Source organism: Phodopus roborovskii, unplaced genomic scaffold, assembly GCF_943737965.1.
Source record: "Phodopus roborovskii unplaced genomic scaffold, PHOROB, whole genome shotgun sequence".
NCBI classification, from domain to species: Eukaryota; Metazoa; Chordata; class Mammalia; order Rodentia; family Cricetidae; genus Phodopus; species Phodopus roborovskii.
Window position 1 is genome coordinate 30,754,683 of NW_026126480.1, and position 21,799 is coordinate 30,776,481.

At 47.2% G+C, this 21,799-nt stretch overlaps 1 protein-coding gene across 1 annotated transcript in view; it reads right to left on the reverse strand.

Annotated features, from left to right (window-relative positions):
* The window catches only part of Cog7 (component of oligomeric golgi complex 7), a 61,064-nt gene that overhangs the window by 8,472 nt on the left and 30,793 nt on the right, over positions 1 to 21,799 (reverse strand). Inside the window, exons 10-14 of the mRNA XM_051192857.1 lie at positions 14,067 to 14,183; positions 11,629 to 11,694; positions 7,696 to 7,882; positions 6,233 to 6,373; positions 230 to 313 (exon numbers count right to left, since the gene is read on the reverse strand). Of these exons, the coding sequence (XP_051048814.1) occupies positions 230 to 313; positions 6,233 to 6,373; positions 7,696 to 7,882; positions 11,629 to 11,694; positions 14,067 to 14,183 (595 nt within the window). The remainder of the gene's footprint in view (positions 1 to 229; positions 314 to 6,232; positions 6,374 to 7,695; positions 7,883 to 11,628; positions 11,695 to 14,066; positions 14,184 to 21,799) is intronic.

Below are 21,799 nucleotides of genomic sequence, written 5' to 3' on the forward strand. Positions count from 1 at the left end.
AGGGGACTCAATCCTGACACCCTCAGGGTCATGCTGGAAGAGTGGAACAGGTGCAACAGTGTCTTAGAATCTGAAATCACTTATTGCTCTGCTGCGTTTGCCCAGGGTCTGAATGGAGATGATCCCAGACCAGGTCCACACAGCACAAACCAGCTGATGACTGCCCAGAGGGAATCAGAAGATAGACAGGGTGAGTTGTGTAATGCAGAGGCACCCAAGAAGCTCTTACATTGCTGATGTACTCGAGAGGTGTGAGGCTGAAGGCAGGCAGATCATCTGTCAGGGTTTCACCAATGCCAGCTGTGTTCCAGCTCTGGAAGAAGAGAGAAAGCAATCAGCTGTGACCATACATAAGGAGCTCATGACCTTCCAGGAGTCATCCATGGCCAAAGCTGACCTGGGAGCTTGATACCACGCAGGAAGCCAGGAACACCTCTTTGAACCTCCTGGAAAACCACCATAAGGTGCAAACCTCCAACTCCCAGTCCCACAGGTACACTTACCTTCTCAGCACAACTACCAGGTGGACACTGATCACTTCTGCTTATCTCACTAGCAACATGAAATCAGTCAGGTGGCCCTCAGTCTGCGCTTATATGATGGGGTCACAGTGCAGAAAAGGGGGCTGAACACAGGTGACTCCGCTAACCTTGGTCTTTGGAACTCTAAAGAGAGCCCCCGTGCTCTCTCTCTCAGAGACTGCATGAGGACTGCCCCTCCTGGGAGGGAGAGCCAGTAAGCCCTGTGCTGCACAGAACAGCCCAAACTCACTCTCCAAGGCCACCCCGCCTCAAGGGTGGATGCACTGCCTCCTCCATGTAGCTCTGGACAAAACCTAAACAACTGTCCTCTGTCTCTCAGGTCTCCCTCGGTAGAGGGAGAGCCTCAGCACCCCAGGAAACATCTCTGGCACTGCCTCATGAGCTTACTGGCCACCTGCAAGCAGGTCCCCTGTCAGCACGTGTCCACAGCCTCATCTTGGCACAGCTTTCAAGGAAGCCCAGCTTCTTGATTCCAGCCTAGAGAACAAGGCCCTTTCTGGCTGGCCTCCAGGAGTAACCCTCGAGGTCACAGAGCAGCTGCTCTCAGCAGCCACCTGGTACCCGATGATCGGGCTGCCTGAACCTTTAAGCAGCATTCTGGGAATAAAGTGACACCGCTAGCTCAGGGCTTTTGGCCTCTATGTCTAACTGCCAACTCCATCTAGTCTCCGTTTCTCTGAAGGGTACTGGTTCTTTTCTTTTCCCTTCCATTGTCTCATCCCTTCCCATTTTTTAGACGCCTTGTTCTTGCTTGAGAACCTTTTTATTCAAATATCTCACCCACCCCAATTAACTCCCCATAAACTATTTGTTTATTTGAGATGGGGTCAAGGCTGGCCCTGAACTCCTGATCCTCCCAAGTATTTGGTTTGTGAATACATTACCAAGTGGTGTTGGGGATTAATCCCAAAGCTTCATGAATGCTAGGAAAGCACTCTATCACTATTCCCCTATTCCACTTAAAAAAAACAAGAGAGAATGGCCTCCATACGCTCATACATTTGCATATTTAGTCCCCAGTTGGTAAACTGAGAACTGGATTAAAGAAGAATTAGACTGTTAAAGAAAGTGTGCCATTGGGGATGGGTTTTAAGATTTCAAAAGCCCATGCCAGGCCCAGAGGCTCCTTGCCTGATGCCTGTGGATCAGGTAAAGTTCTCAGCTAATGACGCTCCAAAATCATACCTGCTTACATGCCCCATGCTCCATGCCATGATGATAATGGACTAACCCTCTTAAACTATAAGCAAGGCCCCAGTTAAATACTTTCTTTTATAAGAGTTGTCTTGGGCATTGTGTCTCTTCACTGCAATAGAACTGTAACTAAGACACTTACCTACCTAGTATCCATGATATTCAGCTTATCTTTGCCCTTGTTTTCAGAAGCTACTGAGGCAGCTAGATGGCTGGATGCCGTACCTCTCCCTACCTCATTCCCTTAGCCTATTCTCTGCTCATTCTTGTATATACACGGAGACAGGCTGGACTGAGGATTCTGTGTGAAAAGCAAGAGTCCAGAGGTAGGAGAGGTCAGGGAAGGGATCCGCCACAGGATGTAGGCCAAGTGTGGAGTCGCAAATGTGGTCGCAAATGTGAGGATGGAAAGAGAACACCAGCCTAGGTACCATATTCAACAAATAACTTTCTAGAAGTGAGGTGGGCAGGGAAAGGGCAGCAAGGAAGGGAAGGAACAAAAAGAGAAAGAGGGAGAGAGAGAAAGGGGAGACAGTCTTACTGTGAAGGACCCTGGCTCCTGATCCAAATAGTGACATTTGTAAGACAATTGAAAATCATAACACACATGAGTGATGCTGAGAAACCATTTTAGGGACCAGAGAGATAGCTCATCAGGTAGAATGCTCTCCGCCCACGCCCAAGGACCTGAGTTTGATCCCTGGGACTCACATAAAGGTGGAAGGAGACAAATGACTCCATCAAGTTGTTCTGTGGTCTCAACATACTGAGTGTAGCGCATATGTGCCTGAACTACACACACACACACACACACACACACACACACACACACACACATATATATACACACACACACACCAATAATAAAAATACCCTTCCTAGAGCCATATTTGAGATGAAGCAGGGGCTCCAGAGCTGGTCATTGTGGAAATAGAATGAATGAGCTTCCCATCCTCCTGATCTACTCTGCATGTGTAAGAATTCCTGTAATAAAAAGCCTTTACAGCTGGACGTGGTGGCACACACCTTGAATCCCAGCACTCAGAAGGCAAGTCTTTTTAAGTTTGAGGCTAGAGTGATCTACATAGTAAAGTTCCAGGCCAGCCAGGGCTACATACTGAGACTTTGTCTCAAAAGGTAAATAAATAATTATATAAAATAAAATAAAGGAGATTCTAAGATTGGCCCTGAGAAGCCATGGGAAGGCTAAGAGAAGGTACTAGAGCAGTGCTCTGTGAAGCTACATGTAGCAAGCTCTCTGAGGGAGACTGGAGGTGATCGAAGGGTTAAGAATGGTTTAGAGATGAGGGAAACATGACCCAGGCAGTAGTCATGAAGTAGAAGGTCCAAAAGTGACACTACGGAGGACGGGGTGAGAAATGACACAGAGCAAAGACCATCGTCACCTCCATCCATCAAGAGTGCAAGTGCTGGAGAGAGGCTTCTGGGGGGAAGCAGAAAGCCTCAGGACAACAGAGTCAGGTACCAGAGGAGGTGGCGGGAGGTGGAAAAGTTCAGAAAAGGGTCGAGATGGAATGACCTCAACTGGGAAGGTCTCAGAAAGCAGACAAGCAAGGCTCACTTGAAGAGGGTAACACGGAAATGGTGTAGATTATTTCCTAATTGTTCAAGATTTACTTAAACTGCCCTTCAAAAGGGCTTTTCTACTCATCTGTCAGCAGGTAATACAGGTAAACGTCAATAATCTATTCTGAACTGAACATAGTGTTGATTAATAGTCTTAAAATACAAAAGGGGCAATACAATTTACCAGCCAACATTCAACACAAACATCAGTGACCAGGGTTTTCTTTTCAAATCCTCCAGGCCCAAGTGTTTGCCTTTGTTTTGTGTGCTGGATACTGGCTCCCATGCAAGTCTTCCTAATCTCTAAAGCTACTCTGGTCTATCCCAGTGTCCCAGCACCGTGGTAAAGCCTAACCTAAGAGTAGGGACTCCAGCAACTGGGCTATGAATCCCAGTAAGGAACTCCAGAAGCAGAAATGGAAGCCAAAGGACAGGCAGGCGCCTGCTCAGTGTGGAGCTAAGACCAACAGCTGGGTGAAGGGAGGCTGACATCTTAAACTACCAAAATAAAACAGTAGAAACATAGGCAGCAATATAGCTTGCTGTGAGAGTCTGCAGACACAAGTCCTACTGTTTCACCTAGTTTCCCTTCAATTTTAGGTAGTTAAATCCAAACAAGACTTCATCTGTTTAATCTCTATTCATGTTGCTGTTTTGTTTGGTTTGGTTTAGTTTTTGAGATAAAGTGTCATATTTACCCTATAGCTGTCATGAAGCTCATTTTGTAGACCATGCTGGCCTTGAACTCATAGAGCTCTGCCTGCCACTGCCTTCTGAGTGCTGGCATCAAAGAGTGTAATACTCTTTTAAAGATATCATGTATAATATAACTCCACGTGTCCTTTGGATCCATTTCTGTAGACACTCACTCAGCCTGAGGCACACTTGAGTAAGCAGATCATTGGGACCACATGCTATCAAATGTTTACACTCACATTTTAGAGGGTGACATCTTACTCTGAATTTTCCAATATTAAGTGTTTCTGAAAACAAATAGGGATATAATTGTTATTTTAAGGATCCAATTAAGCCCTTTCTCTTAGAAAATGGGAAGCACAGCTAAGTAGAGGTGCATGCCTGAAACTCCATATTTAAGAAACTGAAGCAGGAGGCTCATGAGTTTGACACTAGTTTAGAAGACCTTGTCTCAAAAAACAGGTGTGTGTGTGGGAGGGGGCGGGTATCCCTGGAGCAATGGCTCAGCAGTCAAGAGCACTGGCTGCTCTTGCAGAGGACTCAGGTTCAGTTCCCAACACCCACATTGGTGGCTCACAACTATCTGTAACTCCAATTCCAGGATATCCAGTGCCATCTTCTGGCCTCTGTGGGTACTGCACATATGTAGCACTTGCACATACACTTATATACATGAAATAAAAATAAATTTCAAATATTTATAGAAATGTAAGTTTTTATTTTATACTTACATTTATTTTCTTACACATACATACATGTGTGCATGTTTTCTGATATATATCAGATGTAATATTAGATGTTATATATATATATATATATATATATATATATATATATATACACACACGCACAGAAAGGAAGAAAACTATCATTTACTAAACATCCACTCTGTGGTGATGCTATGCTAAAATCCGCCATCACTGTCCATAGGATGGAAACTACTGTGTCCACATGGCTCACAGAAGGCTGACGAAGCAAGCTCTGGGCACCTGGCCTCCGCATCATTTCTGCTGCAGCTCTCTGCAGTGCTGCCCTCAGTGCCATAAGCACAAATTCCAACTCGAGCTGACACCACCACATCTCACAGAGTGAAAATCAGAGTCCCAGAGTGGAATGAACATCAAAACCATACAGTTAAACAGTCATTTTATGGACAGAGATTTCTAGACCCACAGAGGAGCTAAGACTTGTGCAATTCTAGAGGGCAGCAGAAAGCCATGGCCTTGTAACTACGACATGCCAGTTCTTGTCTTTTCCTGAAAGGACCTGAGCACTATAAAAAGCACAGATATAACTGGAGCCCCCACAAAAGTAGAGCCTCAACAGACTGGAGGAGCTGGAGAGACACTGACCAGTGTGTTGTCCTGCCTAGTGACACAAAGAAGAGCAACTGGATCTGAGCCAGGGAGAGACAGGACAAGTGGAGAAGAGGTGACTGCTGGGCAGCTCCTCCAAAAGCAACTGGGACAAACGGAGAAGGGGCAAGAGGGCGTGGGGCAAAGGCAGTGAGCAGACTCTGAAACAGGCAGTCAGGATGCACCCAGGAAAGAAAGGTGCAGCTCACAGCTTCCTGTGTGGCCCTGCAATCCCAGCAACACCCAACTAAGGCAGAAAGGTCACAACTTGAAGGTCAGCCAGGGCTATTGAGCCAGTGAACAAGCAAAAAGAGGCAGAGCCTCCTCTGAAACAGTATCAAGACAGATAAGGCATTCTCCTGCCCAAGAGCCAGAACTACTCCCCCTGGTAGGACCAACATCAGAAGATAGGAGCTCTTCCAACCAGGGCGTCAGAGCAACACACAACACCCTTAGCCCTGAAAAGGCAGAAAGGCCTGCCAATGGGAAAGATGAACAAGCAATGCTGACATCTTCAGAAAGCTAGGCATGATGCTATACACCTGCACTCGCAGCGCTTGGGGCTGAGACAGAAGGATGCTGAGATTCAGGCAAACCTGAGCTATGTGGTAAATAATGACAACCCACCATCATCATCTTATGAAATGGCCTCTCAATATAGTTAGTGCCTGAGTAAGTACAATTAAGATGAGAAACTCGTGCCAAGCCAGAGACTGAAATGACAGAGACACTGCTGTCCTCAACAATGGTAAGGCTGTTTACTCCTGCCTCTCAACGGCAGGGAGGGAGAAGATCCTGGCACAAGCTGAGCATATGCAGGACCTGGGAGCATAGACATTGCATTCAGTGGGAACTCACATCCATCCTGGAAACGAGCAGCAGCTGCTGTTTGATGCGCAGGAAGACTGAGTCGAAAGCCAGCTGGTGGGCCTGCTGGTTCAGCCGGGTCAGGGCTGTTCGTGATGCAGACAGCAGGTTGTGGTTACTGGACCCTTTCTCCTGAGGCAGGAAAAGGCAAAGGCAGTTAAGCCCCCAAACATCAGCTAGTTAGAAACACTGAAAAGAAACTAAGGGGAGCATAGGTTAATATCTTCTAGAACAGTGGTCCCCAAACCTGACTATGCACTTCACGCTACCCCCACCCCATGGAAAAGGCTGACTGGAAGACTCACAAGCTCCAAAATACTGAACCTGTGAGGGTTGACATCACTTCCCAGGTGACTCTGATTCATTTGTCCAAACATGAGTTTATGGATTTGCAGTTTAGGAAAACCTAACTTGTGACCATCCCTTGGGGACTGAGAAGTAGGAAAGATCGTGGCCTCACATATAAACAAGAGTGATGGGCAGAACTTTGACTCCCAGAGAGGTCAGGTCAGTTACCCTTGGCTGAAAGCCAGAGCATGTACAACCTGTGTGAGTCCTGAGAATCCATACAGCCTGAGAAAATACAGGGATGGAAAATGTAACCTTAGTTCTTGTGATTATAAATGGACCGATTACAACAGACATAAATCAGATTAGCAATAAAGATAAACAGAGTTGGTTTAACTTAATCTCAGAAGCATGGATGAATGAGTTTATAGAATTGCTTTAAGAAGTGTGTTTGTCAAGCTCAAATGCAGCCAGTGGTGGGCCAAGGTGCAGAGATGGGGAGACTTTGGGGAAACAACAGCAGGGCCTCAATGCACAGTTCACCCCCAGAGCACTGTCCCCATCAGGAGAGCTGTAGATTGCATCTGGTGACATAATACATCTGTAGTGGAGCAGTGTTCTGACCAGGTGCCCATGGTCCTCTTACAACCCTCTGGGGCATGCAGAGGAGCTGGGTGACTCACTCCATTTGCTGGGAAGTCCTCTTGTCCCTAGATCCAAGGGGCCTAAAGCTCAAAGCCAAGGTCAGCTTCATGGCAGACAGACTAAGCCAGACCCACCCTCAAAATGCTGTTCTTCACAAGTTCACTGTAACTACATTCAGTACACATCTGAGTCCTGGCTGCCACTCAGTAAAGGGAACTGCACTACATAAGGACCAGGGGCTCCCACTGCCATGGTTTCAGAAATAAGTGTTTCTCTGAACTGAGCAACAGTAAGCTTCCTGAACAAGTCTCAAGCCTGGCTTTCATCCACCTGCCTCCTACAGAATTGTCTCAGCAAGTTCCAACCCAGTGCCAGCTACTAGCCCCTTAAAACCTCACAGACAGGAGACAGAGAGATGATGGCAGGGCCTACAAATGGAGCCAGAAAACCTGGCACCAGGGGAGAGTGAGTGACAAGGGAAAGGTTTCACTGGTAAGAATGCTGCTAGTCTGATCTCATACCTTGAGGGTATAAAGTATTTCCATTAAACTGGCATATTCAGCAGGGTTATCTTTCTGGAGGTAATTATACTCCTGCCATGGGTTCTTGGCAGGGCTCTTCTTGTCTGTCAAGATGCTGTCCTGAAAACCTGCCAGGCTCCGAGGGCTGTAGGAGTCAGACAGATACTTCCCCGCTGTGGACAGGATCCTGAAAGCAAAGTGGTAAGCACAGGGCCTGAGCCGGTGGCACTGAGCTCCAACGGCTCTTCCTAAATGTAGGACACCCTCATGGGGTAGGCAGAATTAAGGTCTGCTTTATAAGGAAATGAAGACATCCTTCTTCACTTAGGAATGAGCTGGGCCTCAGGTGCAGAAAAGAAACCAGGGTTAACACTGAAAATCAACTTTAATCCTATTTTACACTCACGCCACCAGGAGACACCATTTTGTTGCTATGGCAGAGAGCCTGCCCAAGGGCAGTGCACAGCTGGCTGCCATCTGGGATGCTGTTCATTTCCACACTCCATGGGCATCACGGAGTGGAAGAGTCAAGTGCCTGTGTGAGCCACTGCTCATCTATTCAACCTCAGCACATACCTTCCCCACACACTGGACTATAATGTTGGTATTCATTGGCACACCACAAAGTTTACCTTTGTGGCTTGGATGCTACAGGGAGATCTATTGAGGGAAGCTGGCACTTTCCAGAGTCTTCAAGAAAGAAAAAGTCTTGAAGGTATGACTGTGATAATCCACCCATGGTACTTCTGTGGAGTTGAGTCTCTAGCAACAGGGACTGAGGCTGCAAACACTCTTCCCCCTTAGCCCACTCTTGCCATTCAGCCTCCATAGTTGAATGTGTACAGAATTGTGGACAAAGAAAAGGCACTGTGACAACCCCAAATGCAGCTAACTGCCTGACCCTCCCTTTCAAATATTTATTATGAAAGCAATTGCTTTGGACATGTCAAGTTTTAGACTGCCCTCAGTTATTAAAACACAGGCCTCTGGGCTAGGCAGGGTGGTGTATACTTCAAATCCCAGTGCTCAGGAGGTTGAGCAGGAAAATTACAAGTTTGAAACAAACCTTGACCCTATCTCAAGAAAATAAAACAAAACCAGGCATGGTGACATACACCTTTAATCTCAGTGCCTAGAGGCAGACATTAGTGGATCTCTGTGAGTTCCAGGTCTGCCAGGGAGGTACAATGAGACCCTATCTTAAAAATAAAAAGGGTACAGTAGTCCCCCAAGCTTGCTGAATAACACTACAGACAGGGGCTTGCTTCCTCAGAAACCCCAGCGTGCTCAAACTGCTGCCCACCTACTCCCCTGAGACTCAAGCTGGTGTTCTCATTGCTTAAGTCCACCAGCAATTTGGTTGGTTCCTTTGTCTGTCTGGGAACTGTGACCTATCCCTGACCACCTCCCTTACACTTCACCATCAGGTCTGGATTGAAGAAGTACTCTACTCTAAACATTTCCCTTCCCCTTCCCCTTCCTTTCCTTGCTCCATTTCATCCAGCCCAGCTAACAGAACAGTCTTTCAAAGGGCAAATCTGATTTTGCTTCATCACTCAACCCTAGCACCCAGCCCAGTGCCTGGCACATGATGGGGTTCAGCAGCTGTTTGTGAAGGATCAGCAGCTGCATATGGGTAACAGGACACTTTCATCACTGCCTTCTGGGGTCAGCTCTCCTCTCTTCCATGGAGTTACAGTAATATATGCTTTCATCTCAGGCAGCCCATGGGAATCTGGCCTCCCTGGATTAGCTAGCCATCAAAGCTAAAGAAAACAAGACACGATAGAAACATTTTCTGTAGCAGAAACTGCAGTTTAAAGTGTCTGTAAGCACAACTCCAACTCCATAGAACTAATGACATCTTAGCCTCATCTCCATACAGACATCACCAGATGACCTCATCACTAGTGATGACTTGGGCCTCAGAGAAATGAGCCCTTGATTTCCCATCACTGCAATGGCTTCTACAGCTCAGCTGGGAATACTACAGAGGTCAACAGTCCTAACTCTCAAGCTCAGCATGCCTGGAGAATGCAGCGAGTGTGCACTGAGGAGGGAAGGTTATAATTTCCCCTTTTCCTCAATCCTTCAAGACAAGCTATTTCTCCCCTCAGCCCTAGAAGCTATTTCTCCCCTCAGCCCTAGAAGCCTGTACATTTACACCGAGTTCCTGAAACCCAACTGTCCATTTGAACCATCCTATTATAAGGACCTTAAAGATGCAGACACTCCTATATGTACAATGGGGCTGAGATGCAATAAACCCTCATAAATTGAAAACATCCTAAAGTCCTCAACCTTCTAGGCTCCTAGCTTTTCAACACTAGAGGGGGCTGAGAAAGCTGAAGGATCACAGCCTGAGCAATGCTAGCCTAGAAAAGACTGAAATTTAAAACAGTCTCTCCTGAATGTAGCAATGTGTAGCCAAAGCATCCTAAACAACTATCACATGCGCCTATCAGTGTTCTAGAGCAGCTAGCTCAGGGAAGGTACACAGAAGCAGTAGCAATCTCCCTGCATCTAACCCAAGTCACCCAGGAAAGAAGCGACACCAGCTCTGCCTTACACAGCCTATTAACCCCTTGCAAAAGACCTTAAGAGTGGCAATCTTTGATGTCAGTCTTCTCCAGAGTATCTGCTCTGCCTTGCCATGTACCTGTTCCTGGGGAGTGGCTTTGCTAGAGTCTGGGTTCCAAGGTGAGACAGATGGGAGATAAGATAAGCTTTATAGGGTGGCTGCCACACACCAAGCAGTGCCCCAGATGGGAACACAGATGGTGACTGTCCCCAGGCGCAGTGATTCCAGAATGATATCACCTCTTTCAGAAGCTGTGTGGTCTCTCACTGAAGCAGAGCCAGTCTTTTAGCTTCTCTCTGGGCTGCAAACTGCAGCTAGAAGCTCACCCCCATAGCCACACAAACCACCTACCTTCCGAACCAAAGCCTTCCTGACCTTTGGAAGGCAAAAGATTAAGGAAAGTTACTCTGTCCTGAAGAGGAAAGATGTCTAACACATATATTCAGAGCAGTGCCAGCGTAAGGACAGACAAACAGAAGTGTGGGAACAACATTAATACATTCTGATGACAACAAAGTTAAAATCAATGCCTCTCTCAGCCAGGCATGGTAGTGTACGCCTTTAATCCCAACCCCAGCACTTGGGAGACAGAGGCAAGTGGATCTCTGTGAGTTCAAGGTTAGCTGGTCTATACAGTGAGTTTTAGGACAGCCTAGGCTACATAGTAAGGACCTATCTAAACACACACACACACACACATTAAGTAACTGTTAAACATCTATCACACACACACACACACACACCAGGCTTCTTAATTCTGACAGGATAAAGGAACAAAGAAGCTTGGTAGGGAAATGTCTCAATGGGAAAAAGCTGGATCACATATAAAGCCCTGGCAATATTAGCGGAGACACAGGAGGGTAAAATGGATTTTTCTTAGTGCAGACTCTAAAATTCTCCTTTGATTCTCATCCTTGGCAGCCTAGAATTCTACCCCAGGACTTAGACTATAAGCTGCTTGGGTTAATTTCAATTATCTGGGCTTGTCTGGGGGCCTTAGTCACAACTTGTAGCATCATCTCTATGAGGAAATTTATTTCGAGCCCAATAACTGACCATAAGTAGAAGCCTAACCCACATATAATTGGGAAACAACATGTACTACTTCCTCATCTGGACCGGCGCCTCCATATCTAACCAGATTTATGTGACTACTGCCAAGTAGGATGAGCCTTGCCCTTTTAGGTGTTCAATAAATGTTTAATGATGACAGTAATGACACCTTGTATCTAGATACAGGCAATCCTCTAGCCCTGTGGTTTTCAGGTTCTGTCCATGAACTGGATCAAATACCACACAACCAAGAACCCCAGGGGATGAAGGGCAAGGAAATCAAGGATGCCCGCTCCTACCTGTTTGCCAGCTGCTGCTCGAAGTCCCCACACTGGCGCAAGAGCTCTCCACAGGTGGCAATGATCCTACAGAACATAAAGCACTTGAGCTCAAGCATAACCGGGACAAACAGTCTCATTCATAAAAATCCCAACTATTTGCTCCTTCTGGTAGCGCTGGGTTCTGGGAAAAGAGCAAACCTGTCACTACCTCCCTGAAATGTTCATCAAATATAATGAATGTCAGAGGCAAGTGCAGGTTCCTCCTAATTGTCCTCCACATTACTAACACTTCTGCTTTGAATCACGAATCTACCCAATGCTATCACAAACAGTTTTACATCTCCAAAATACTGGGTTTAGCTTAAGAAAATTCAAGTACTCGGTATTTAAAATTTGAAAATGAAATGTATTACTCAATACCTACTAGACAGCTACTATTTGCATAGAAAACTGTCTCCCTCTCACACATGAAAGGCAGATGCTGATAAACCTATTTGTTTCTCAGAGATAAGCCTGAGTGACTGTCACATTTGCATTTCATAATCTTTTCATTTTGAAGTAATAGCATGCCAGCCCTAGATTCTAGTTTCTGGTCCTTCCACAGCAAACCCATTATGTTGGAACAAATCCAAAGATTCAAAACATCTCAAGCCTAGTTAACGTTTAACTCTCCCTGAAAGTGCCTGTCATCACCAGGGTATCTGGGCATTCCATCATGAGAAAGGTTTATGAGAAAGTAAAATATTCCACTCGCCTCAGGTGTACTGGAGCAGGCTTACCCAGAGCATTTCCCGGTATGCTAATACCCCATGGGAGAGGGGATGCAGTTAGTATCCAAAACATCACAGTCCATGAACGTAAAGCCCAGAACAGAGGCCCTAAGATGGTAACCCAAGTTGATCTTGGGTAATCCTGATTTACCTTGACTACCTTCTGTGGCTGTCTTGAGCTCTAGCATCATGTACCATGATGTTAACATGTGACACACCCAGGCATGGGGGGCCAGGGGTAAGGCAAGAAGTGTAAGTGGATGAGGTGGCTCAGCTGAAGAGCAGCTTGCTTCTGGAATACAGATCCATAAAACGCAGTTTCTCTAAACACACCAGGCATCGACTTCAGCCACCAGTCCCATTATCTCTGTGACAGTGCAGACCACTTTGTGGCACAGCCTCAAATTTTGTAGGCAATTTCTGAGACCTGGATTGTGTTCAATTTGCTTTACCTATTGGCAACTAATCCAAATTTCTGTTAAATGTTATGATAGTTAAGTGGTGCCTGTGGGTCAGAAATTTGTCAGCCGAACACGCCAGAGCCCAACACACTGCTGATCACACTCCCCCAGGCAGTGGTATGTCTACCTAGTGGCCCAAAAGTCACATGAGCTCTTCAAAGTTTAGTTGTTAACAACATGAGAGGGTTAGCTCAATGCCATCCACTCAACTCCTGAAGGATCCTTTCCAAAGGCATTCTCGTACGATGAAGTACTATGATTCTTAGACCCAAAACAGGACAGACCAGCTCAGCTGTACTCTCCAAAATACAGCTGAACATTTTAGCTGGGGGAAGGGGACAGTGGGCGGAGGGGGGGGGGAGTAATACAGGTTGGGGCAAAGGGAATATTATACCAAATGCAAAAGAGTTTCATTAAGAAAACAAGGCATTTGTAAAGAATTTTTAAAAATATTTCATAAGGGCTGAAGAAATGGTTCAGTGATTAAGATGACTTTATGCTCTTGCAGAGGACAAAAGTTCAGTTCCGAGTGTGGTATCTGTCTTAACTGTGGTTCCAGTGGATTTGATGCCCCCTTCTGGTCTCCTCTGGTACTGCATGCACACAGTACAAAGACATAGATGCAGGCAAAACACTCATATTCAGAAAATAAAAATAAATAAATCTTTAAAAAAATAGTATCTTACAAACTATAGGGACATTTTTTGTATTTTTGTTTTTGTTGGCAGCTGTTTAGGTTTTTTATTTATTGGCTGTTTAAATTTAGGTACTAGGTTTTTTTGTTTTTGGATTTTTTTTGGAGGGAGGGGAGTTGAAACAGTGTAACTTTGGAGCCTGTCCTGGAACTAGCTCCGTAGACCAGGTTGGCCTTGAACTCAGAGAAATCTGCTGGCCTCTGCCTCCTGAGTGCTGGATTAAATGTGTGAGCCACCACCACTGGGTTTAGGTACTAGTTTTTAAAAGGGCACTGAGCTAGGATAACACACCACACTTTTGATCCCAGCACTCGGAGGCAGTGGCAGGCTGAAGCCTGGTCTACATAACAAGTTCCAGGACAGCCAGGACTACACAAAGGGACCCTGTCTGAAAACAAACAAACAAACAAAGATACTAAAAGAGAAAAAAAGGAACGCCTCACAGACACAGATATTGGATAACACATTTTATGGCCATGTTTGCCTGCCCCATTTGGCACCATGTACTTACACCGCAACACCCACATTACCTGACAGAGTTCTGAAAAGCGGCCCAATCTTCCTGGAAGAGGGAGTTGGGAGGAGTATCATCCAGTCTGCACTTCTTTCGGATAGACTGAAGGGCATTGGTAAAGTGAGACACATACCTAGGGAGGAGGAAGACATGGCAGCTGTAAGGACAGCTGAAATCCCACAGCTGTGGACAAACTGTCAACCTGGCAAATGTCTTTTAAGGCTTCTGACACAGAGAAAGAACACTTAGGAACCTCTGTCTACAGAAAAATCTTCAGGCCTTTAATAAAGGACAGGGCAGCCTTAGGGAATGTTCAGGATGAGGAGGGCAAGGATGGCCACCAAATGGAATCCAATGGCCAACATGGTGAGAGATGCTGCTGTTCAGTACCGACTCATCCTAGCACATGCACTTCTTTAGAAATAGGTTCTAGAAACATTGCAGAACACACAGCCCTACTGTAATGAAGTTATAGACATTCTGGGTACTTTTGCAAGCAAATCTTCCAATCTAGACTAGTCATGGCAGGAAGAGTAAAACTCGGTTAGGAAAGGGAAACCAGGAGCACAGTTAGACTCAAGGTGGATGGAGACCTTCACAGGCTGCTCTGAAGTCACTCAGCACCCCTCGACTTCAGGCAAGTGCCTCGGTATCTTTAGATCTCAGTTATCTCTTCTCTAAAATGGATTTAATGATGTCTTTTGGATCATCTTACAAATAAATGAAACAGCATACAATCTCTGGATGAAAAGCATGAATGAAAGCTCTTGGTGAGGCATGCTTTTAAAGATGTAAATTTCCCCCTTGTGCCCTCAAGAGAACAGAAGAGGGCTGTCTCCTTGAACATCTGTGTATCACAAGAAGCCTAATCTCCCTCCCTGCCTGCACCAATAGCTCTAAGAGAATAGAGCAGAATGTGAACCCAGACCTGAGAGGAGAGTTGTGTAGAGAAGAGAAAGGTCATTCACTCCCTTTGACGTGGAAGAACCAACCACATGAACACTACACAACCCGCAGACACTGCACAACCTACAGACACTGCACAACCTGCAGACAGACACTGCACAACCTGCAGACACTGCACAACCCGCAGACAGACACTGCACAACCTGCAGACACTGCACAACCAGCAGACACTGCACAACCTGCAGACACTGCACAACCTGCAGACATTGTACAACCTGTGGACACTGCACAACCTGCAGTCAGACACTGCACAACCCGCAGACATTGCACAACCTGCAGACACTGCACAACCTGCAGACAGACACTGCACAACCTGCAGACAGACACTGCACAACCCGCAGACACTGCACAACCTGCAGACAGACACTGCACAACCCGAAGACAGACACTGCACAACCCGAAGACACTGCACAACCTGCAGACACTGCACAACCTGCAGACACTGCACAACCTGCAGACAGACACTGCACAACCCGCAAACACTGCACAACCTGCAGACACTGCACAACCCGCAGACAGACACTGCACAACCCGCAGACAGACACTGCACAACCCGCAGACATTGCACAACCTGCAGACACTGCACAACCTGCAGACAGACACTGCACAACCTGCAGACAGACACTGCACAACCCGCAGACACTGCACAACCTGCAGACAGACACTGCACAACCCGCAGACAGACACTGCACAACCCGCAGACAGACACTGCACAACCCGCAGACATTGCACAACCTGCAGACACTGCACAACCTGCAGACAGACACTGCACAACCTGCAGACAGACACTGCACAACCCGCAGACACTGCACAACCTGCAGACACTGCACAACCTGCAGACAGACACTGCACAACCCGCAGACAGACACTGCACAACCCACAGACATTGCACAACCTGCAGACACTGCACAACCTGCAGACAGACACTGTACAACCCGCAGACAGACACTGAACAACCAGCAGACACTGCACAACCTGCAGACACTGCACAACCTGCAGACATTGTACAACCTGTGGACACTGCACAACCTGCAGTCAGACACTGCACAACCTGCAGACACTGCACAACCTGCAGGCAGACACTGCACAACCAGCAGACACTGCACAACCTGCAGACAGACACTGCACAACCCGAAGACACTGCACAACCCGCAGACAGACACTGCACAACCCGAAGACACTGCACAACCTGCAGACACTGCACAACCTGCAGACACTGCACAACCTGCAGACAGACACTGCACAACCCGCAAACACTGCACAACCTGCAGACACTGCACAACCCGCAGACAGACACTGCACAACCCGCAGACAGACACTGCACAACCCGCAGACATTGCACAACCTGCAGACACTGCACAACCTGCAGACAGACACTGCACAACCTGCAGACAGACACTGCACAACCCGCAGACACTGCACAACCTGCAGACAGACACTGCACAACCCGCAGACAGACACTGCACAACCCGCAGACAGACACTGCACAACCCGCAGACATTGCACAACCTGCAGACACTGCACAACCTGCAGACAGACACTGCACAACCTGCAGACAGACACTGCACAACCCGCAGACACTGCACAACCTGCAGACACTGCACAACCTGCAGACAGACACTGCACAACCCGCAGACAGACACTGCACAACCCACAGACATTGCACAACCTGCAGACACTGCACAACCTGCAGACAGACACTGTACAACCCGCAGACAGACACTGAACAACCAGCAGACACTGCACAACCTGCAGACACTGCACAACCTGCAGACATTGTACAACCTGTGGACACTGCACAACCTGCAGTCAGACACTGCACAACCTGCAGACACTGCACAACCTGCAGGCAGACACTGCACAACCAGCAGACACTGCACAACCTGCAGACAGACACTGCACAACCCGAAGACACTGCACAACCCGCAGACAGACACTGCACAACCCGAAGACACTGCACAACCTGCAGACACTGCACAACCTGCAGACACTGCACAACCTGCAGACAGACACTGCACAACCCGCAAACACTGCACAACCTGCAGACACTGCACAACCCGCAGACAGACACTGCACAACCCGCAGACAGACACTGCACAACCCGCAGACATTGCACAACCTGCAGACACTGCACAACCTGCAGACAGACACTGCACAACCTGCAGACAGACACTGCACAACCCGCAGACACTGCACAACCTGCAGACAGACACTGCACAACCCGCAGACAGACACTGCACAACCCGCAGACAGACACTGCACAACCCGCAGACATTGCACAACCTGCAGACACTGCACAACCTGCAGACAGACACTGCACAACCTGCAGACAGACACTGCACAACCCGCAGACACTGCACAACCTGCAGACACTGCACAACCTGCAGACAGACACTGCACAACCCGCAGACAGACACTGCACAACCCACAGACATTGCACAACCTGCAGACACTGCACAACCTGCAGACAGACACTGTACAACCCGCAGACAGACACTGAACAACCAGCAGACACTGCACAACCTGCAGACACTGCACAACCTGCAGACATTGTACAACCTGTGGACACTGCACAACCTGCAGTCAGACACTGCACAACCTGCAGACACTGCACAACCTGCAGGCAGACACTGCACAACCAGCAGACACTGCACAACCTGCAGACAGACACTGCACAACCCGAAGACACTGCACAACCCGCAGACAGACACTGCACAACCCGAAGACACTGCACAACCTGCAGACACTGCACAACCTGCAGACACTGCACAACCTGCAGACAGACACTGCACAACCCGCAAACACTGCACAACCTGCAGACACTGCACAACCCGCAGACAGACACTGCACAACCCGCAGACAGACACTGCACAACCCGCAGACATTGCACAACCTGCAGACACTGCACAACCTGCAGACAGACACTGCACAACCTGCAGACAGACACTGCACAACCCGCAGACACTGCACAACCTGCAGACAGACACTGCACAACCCGCAGACAGACACTGCACAACCCGCAGACATTGCACAACCTGCAGACACTGCACAACCTGCAGACAGACACTGCACAACCCGCAGACAGACACTGCACAACCCACAGACATTGCACAACCCGCAGACAGACACTGCACAACCCGCAGACAGACACTGCACAACCCGCAGACACTGCACAACCCGCAGACAGACACTGCACAACCCGCAGACAGACACTGCACAACCCGCAGACATTGCACAACTTGCAGACACTGCACAACCTGCAGACAGACACTGCACAACCCGCAGACAGACACTGCACAACCCACAGACATTGCACAACCTGCAGACACTGCACAACCTGCAGACAGACACTGTACAACCCGCAGACAGACACTGAACAACCCGCAGACACTGCACAACCCGCAGACAGACACTGCACAACCCACAGACATTGCACAACCTGCAGACACTGCACAACCCGCAGACAGACACTGCACAACCCGCAGACACTGCACAACCTGCAGACAGACACTGCACAACCCGCAGACAGACACTGCACAACCTGCAGACACTGCACAATCGTGGACACCGCACAACCTGCGGACACTGCACAACCACTCATCTCCCTTTACAAAGACCTTCCAGGCAGAGGCCTCAAGAGCAAACTGGCAGGAAAAATTGGGGGGGGGGGGAATAACTGCTTTAGTTGTGAGAAATTAAGCAACTGTCAGCAGCTAGCAAGTATGATAAGTGTGTCAAGAACAGGCTACTCCTGGGATGCTGAGCAGACAGGGATTTCTCTATCGTTCAGTCCAGAATGTGGAACACAGTGCAGCTTTGACCACATTATTTCTATAATACATTGTACTCCGCGGTTCACTTTCAGAGGATACAACTTCTTGATGGTAGGGACACCAGTCATAATCTTTTCCTTAATGTTCACTGCTGTCAGTTTATTTGAAGCCAAGACTCTGGAACTCAGAGAGGAGCAGTGGCCCATACATAATCCTGGATCCTAGGTGCCGGGACCAGGCTGAGCCCAGATTGAACCAGTTCCAGCACCTCATGCCCTGCCACAGCTATGAAGCCACTTTTCTACAGCCACATATGGCTAACTTAGTGTGCAGGGTGCACATCAGGCCATTCATTCTGCCCCATCTTCCCCATCCTGTCCCAAGCCCTCCTTTCCCCTGACAATGGGTGGGGGCTTACCCACTTGGACCCTAATAAAATTAGCTTCAACTCCATTTATAAACTAAATATTCAAATTCTAGAGACAGGGACCTCAGTGCCCCATATAATTTGGTATACAGTACATTTTAATACAAATATGAATTATTTTCCAATGGTAAAAACAACAAACAGAAGAAAAGTAAATCTGACAAGTGCTCAGAGGAGTAAGAGCTAAAGAAAGAAAATGCCTTAAAAGCTCAAGACCTCATTTTCACAGCTGAGAGATGACAGGTGATACTTTAAAAGTTAATGAAATCTTACTTATCTGCAAAGAATCAGAAAACCAAAAACAAAGTGTTCCAACATGCTACCTTTGTGGAGACGACTGAAAGCTGATAGAAAGGGGGCATGTTTTTATACTTTTTATGTTTTATATTGAGGAATAACTATGTCTAAATGCATTATTTATACAACCTTACAGAATAGTTTTTAAATCCCAAAAGAAAAGCTCTCTACCCACAAAATCTTGACAATGGCAGGACGAGAGGAGATTTTTAAAAAGAGGCAGGGTGGGAGTCATCTGGAAACTTGGCTCAGTAACTAAGAACGCTGAATGCTCTTGCAAAGAACCCAGATTTAGTTTCCAGCACCCACACGGCACCTCACAACTGCCTGTAACTCCAGTTCCAGGGGGCCAGTACTGCCTTCTGACCTCCAGGGATTCCAGACAAGCACATGGTGTACAAACAGACATGCAGGCAAAACATCCATACACACAAACTAAATAAACCTAAAAGATAAAAATAAGCAAGTAAACACTACACTCACTACTAATACCTCTCTTCAGAAACACGCCTGGGTTCGTGTGGGCAAACCTCTAACCTGTCAGGCCTCAACAGGGCTGCCTGGGGTGGGACTGATGGTGACAGCCAAAAACATTGGTCACAGGGGTGAGCCTGGTATTTTTGGAATGACAAGAGCTCCCTAACATTCTAAGCAAAACAACATTCAGTTCAGTAGAGGGGTCTGGAAATGCAGGGCATAGCCCCTTCGGCACCATGAAAGCTGTCCAGTAGATGAAGCTTCTCAGCTGGAACCAGCTTGGTCCCCCCATGTCCTGAAACTCAAATATGTAGTGTTTTCAGAAGTAAGGTCTTACTCAAGCTCTGAAGGGTAACCAAGAGCAATAGCAATAATTCGTATTGTTTGGAAGAGCCAATGGGACGTCACTGACCAACAACTCAAAATGTTTTGTTCTGTTTTTTTGATAGCCTATGGTGTCTAGGGCAAGATAAGCCCACTAGTGTAATAGTTACATGAATATTATGGGCACAATCAAGAACTTTCTAGGCAGATTTGAGACCTGATTCACAAGATAAAAGTCATGCACTGCCTTGCACTGTTAGCACGGGTAAAAATCTGTAGTTGGCTAGGTTACTGGTTCTAGGGAAAATTTAATACTATCACCCAACTAAACGGACAAGAGTAATAAGCTGTCCTCTAAATTGCCATCTTTATACCCATGGGCCAGTGTGTCTCTCAATCCACATCAGAGAAGCTTCTTTTTACTGTAGATAGATTAGTACAGAGACTCACAGTCCACCAACATGCACAGAACATGAGACTGTGATTGCAGGGGTGACATCTACACAAGACCAAGCCTGCCAAAACCCAAGCACAGGTGCGAGAGGAGCCATGAAGTTCCACCCCTAGCTGAGGAGCTGTTGGCAACTGATGGCTGCTGCGGGAAGGAGAGTCAGTTTTCCTCAGAGAAGCAGCCCCCAGGAAGCTACCTGTCACCAGTAAATGCCCCCCACACACGTGCACACTGGTAGTACTAAGTAGGCCCTGGGTATAAAAAAAGACAGAGCACATGAGGTTGGGAAGGAAAGTGGTGGGGGAGAGGAGAAAGACATTGGAGAACAGAAATGGGGGCAGATCTGATCAAAAGACATTATGTAAAGACCGGAGCATGTCCACTCCCAGGGACCCTCATGCTTCAGATACACCATCAGAGGGCCCAGCTTCATGCTTCTTCCTTATTCTTCTGACAAGATGTGATTAAGCTGCCCCTTTTTTCTTTTTCTTTCAGGAACGTTTTTTATTTTAATTTTTGGGGCCCTGGGTATTTACCCAGAGTCCTCATGTATGCAAATCACACTCTGCCTCTGATGACATCCTAGCCCCTTAACAGTCACCTTCATCTCCTCGAATTTTCCCCAAGCATGCAGAAGCCTGTTCTGGGCATTTCAAATAGACGATATTCTCTAAGTAGCTTATTTCACCTAAAAGCTATTTATATCACTTTTTAATTTTACTTTAAAATTGTGTGTGTGTGTGTGTGTGTGTGTGTGTGTGTCTGTCTGTCTGTCTGTCTGTCTGTCTGTCTGTCTGTTTAGTTTTGAGGCAGGGTCTCTTTACATAGCCCTGGTTGGCTTTGAATTATGTATATCCAGTTGGCCTCAAACTCACAGATATCTGCCTGCCTCTGCCTCTATGCTGGGATTAAAGGTGTGTGCCACCACGCCTGGCTCACCTGACATTTTAAATTATGTATTTAATCATAGACCATTGGATGGACATGTTGATAACTTCCAGTGCTCCACCTATGCAAATGGTGTCCTACCTAGC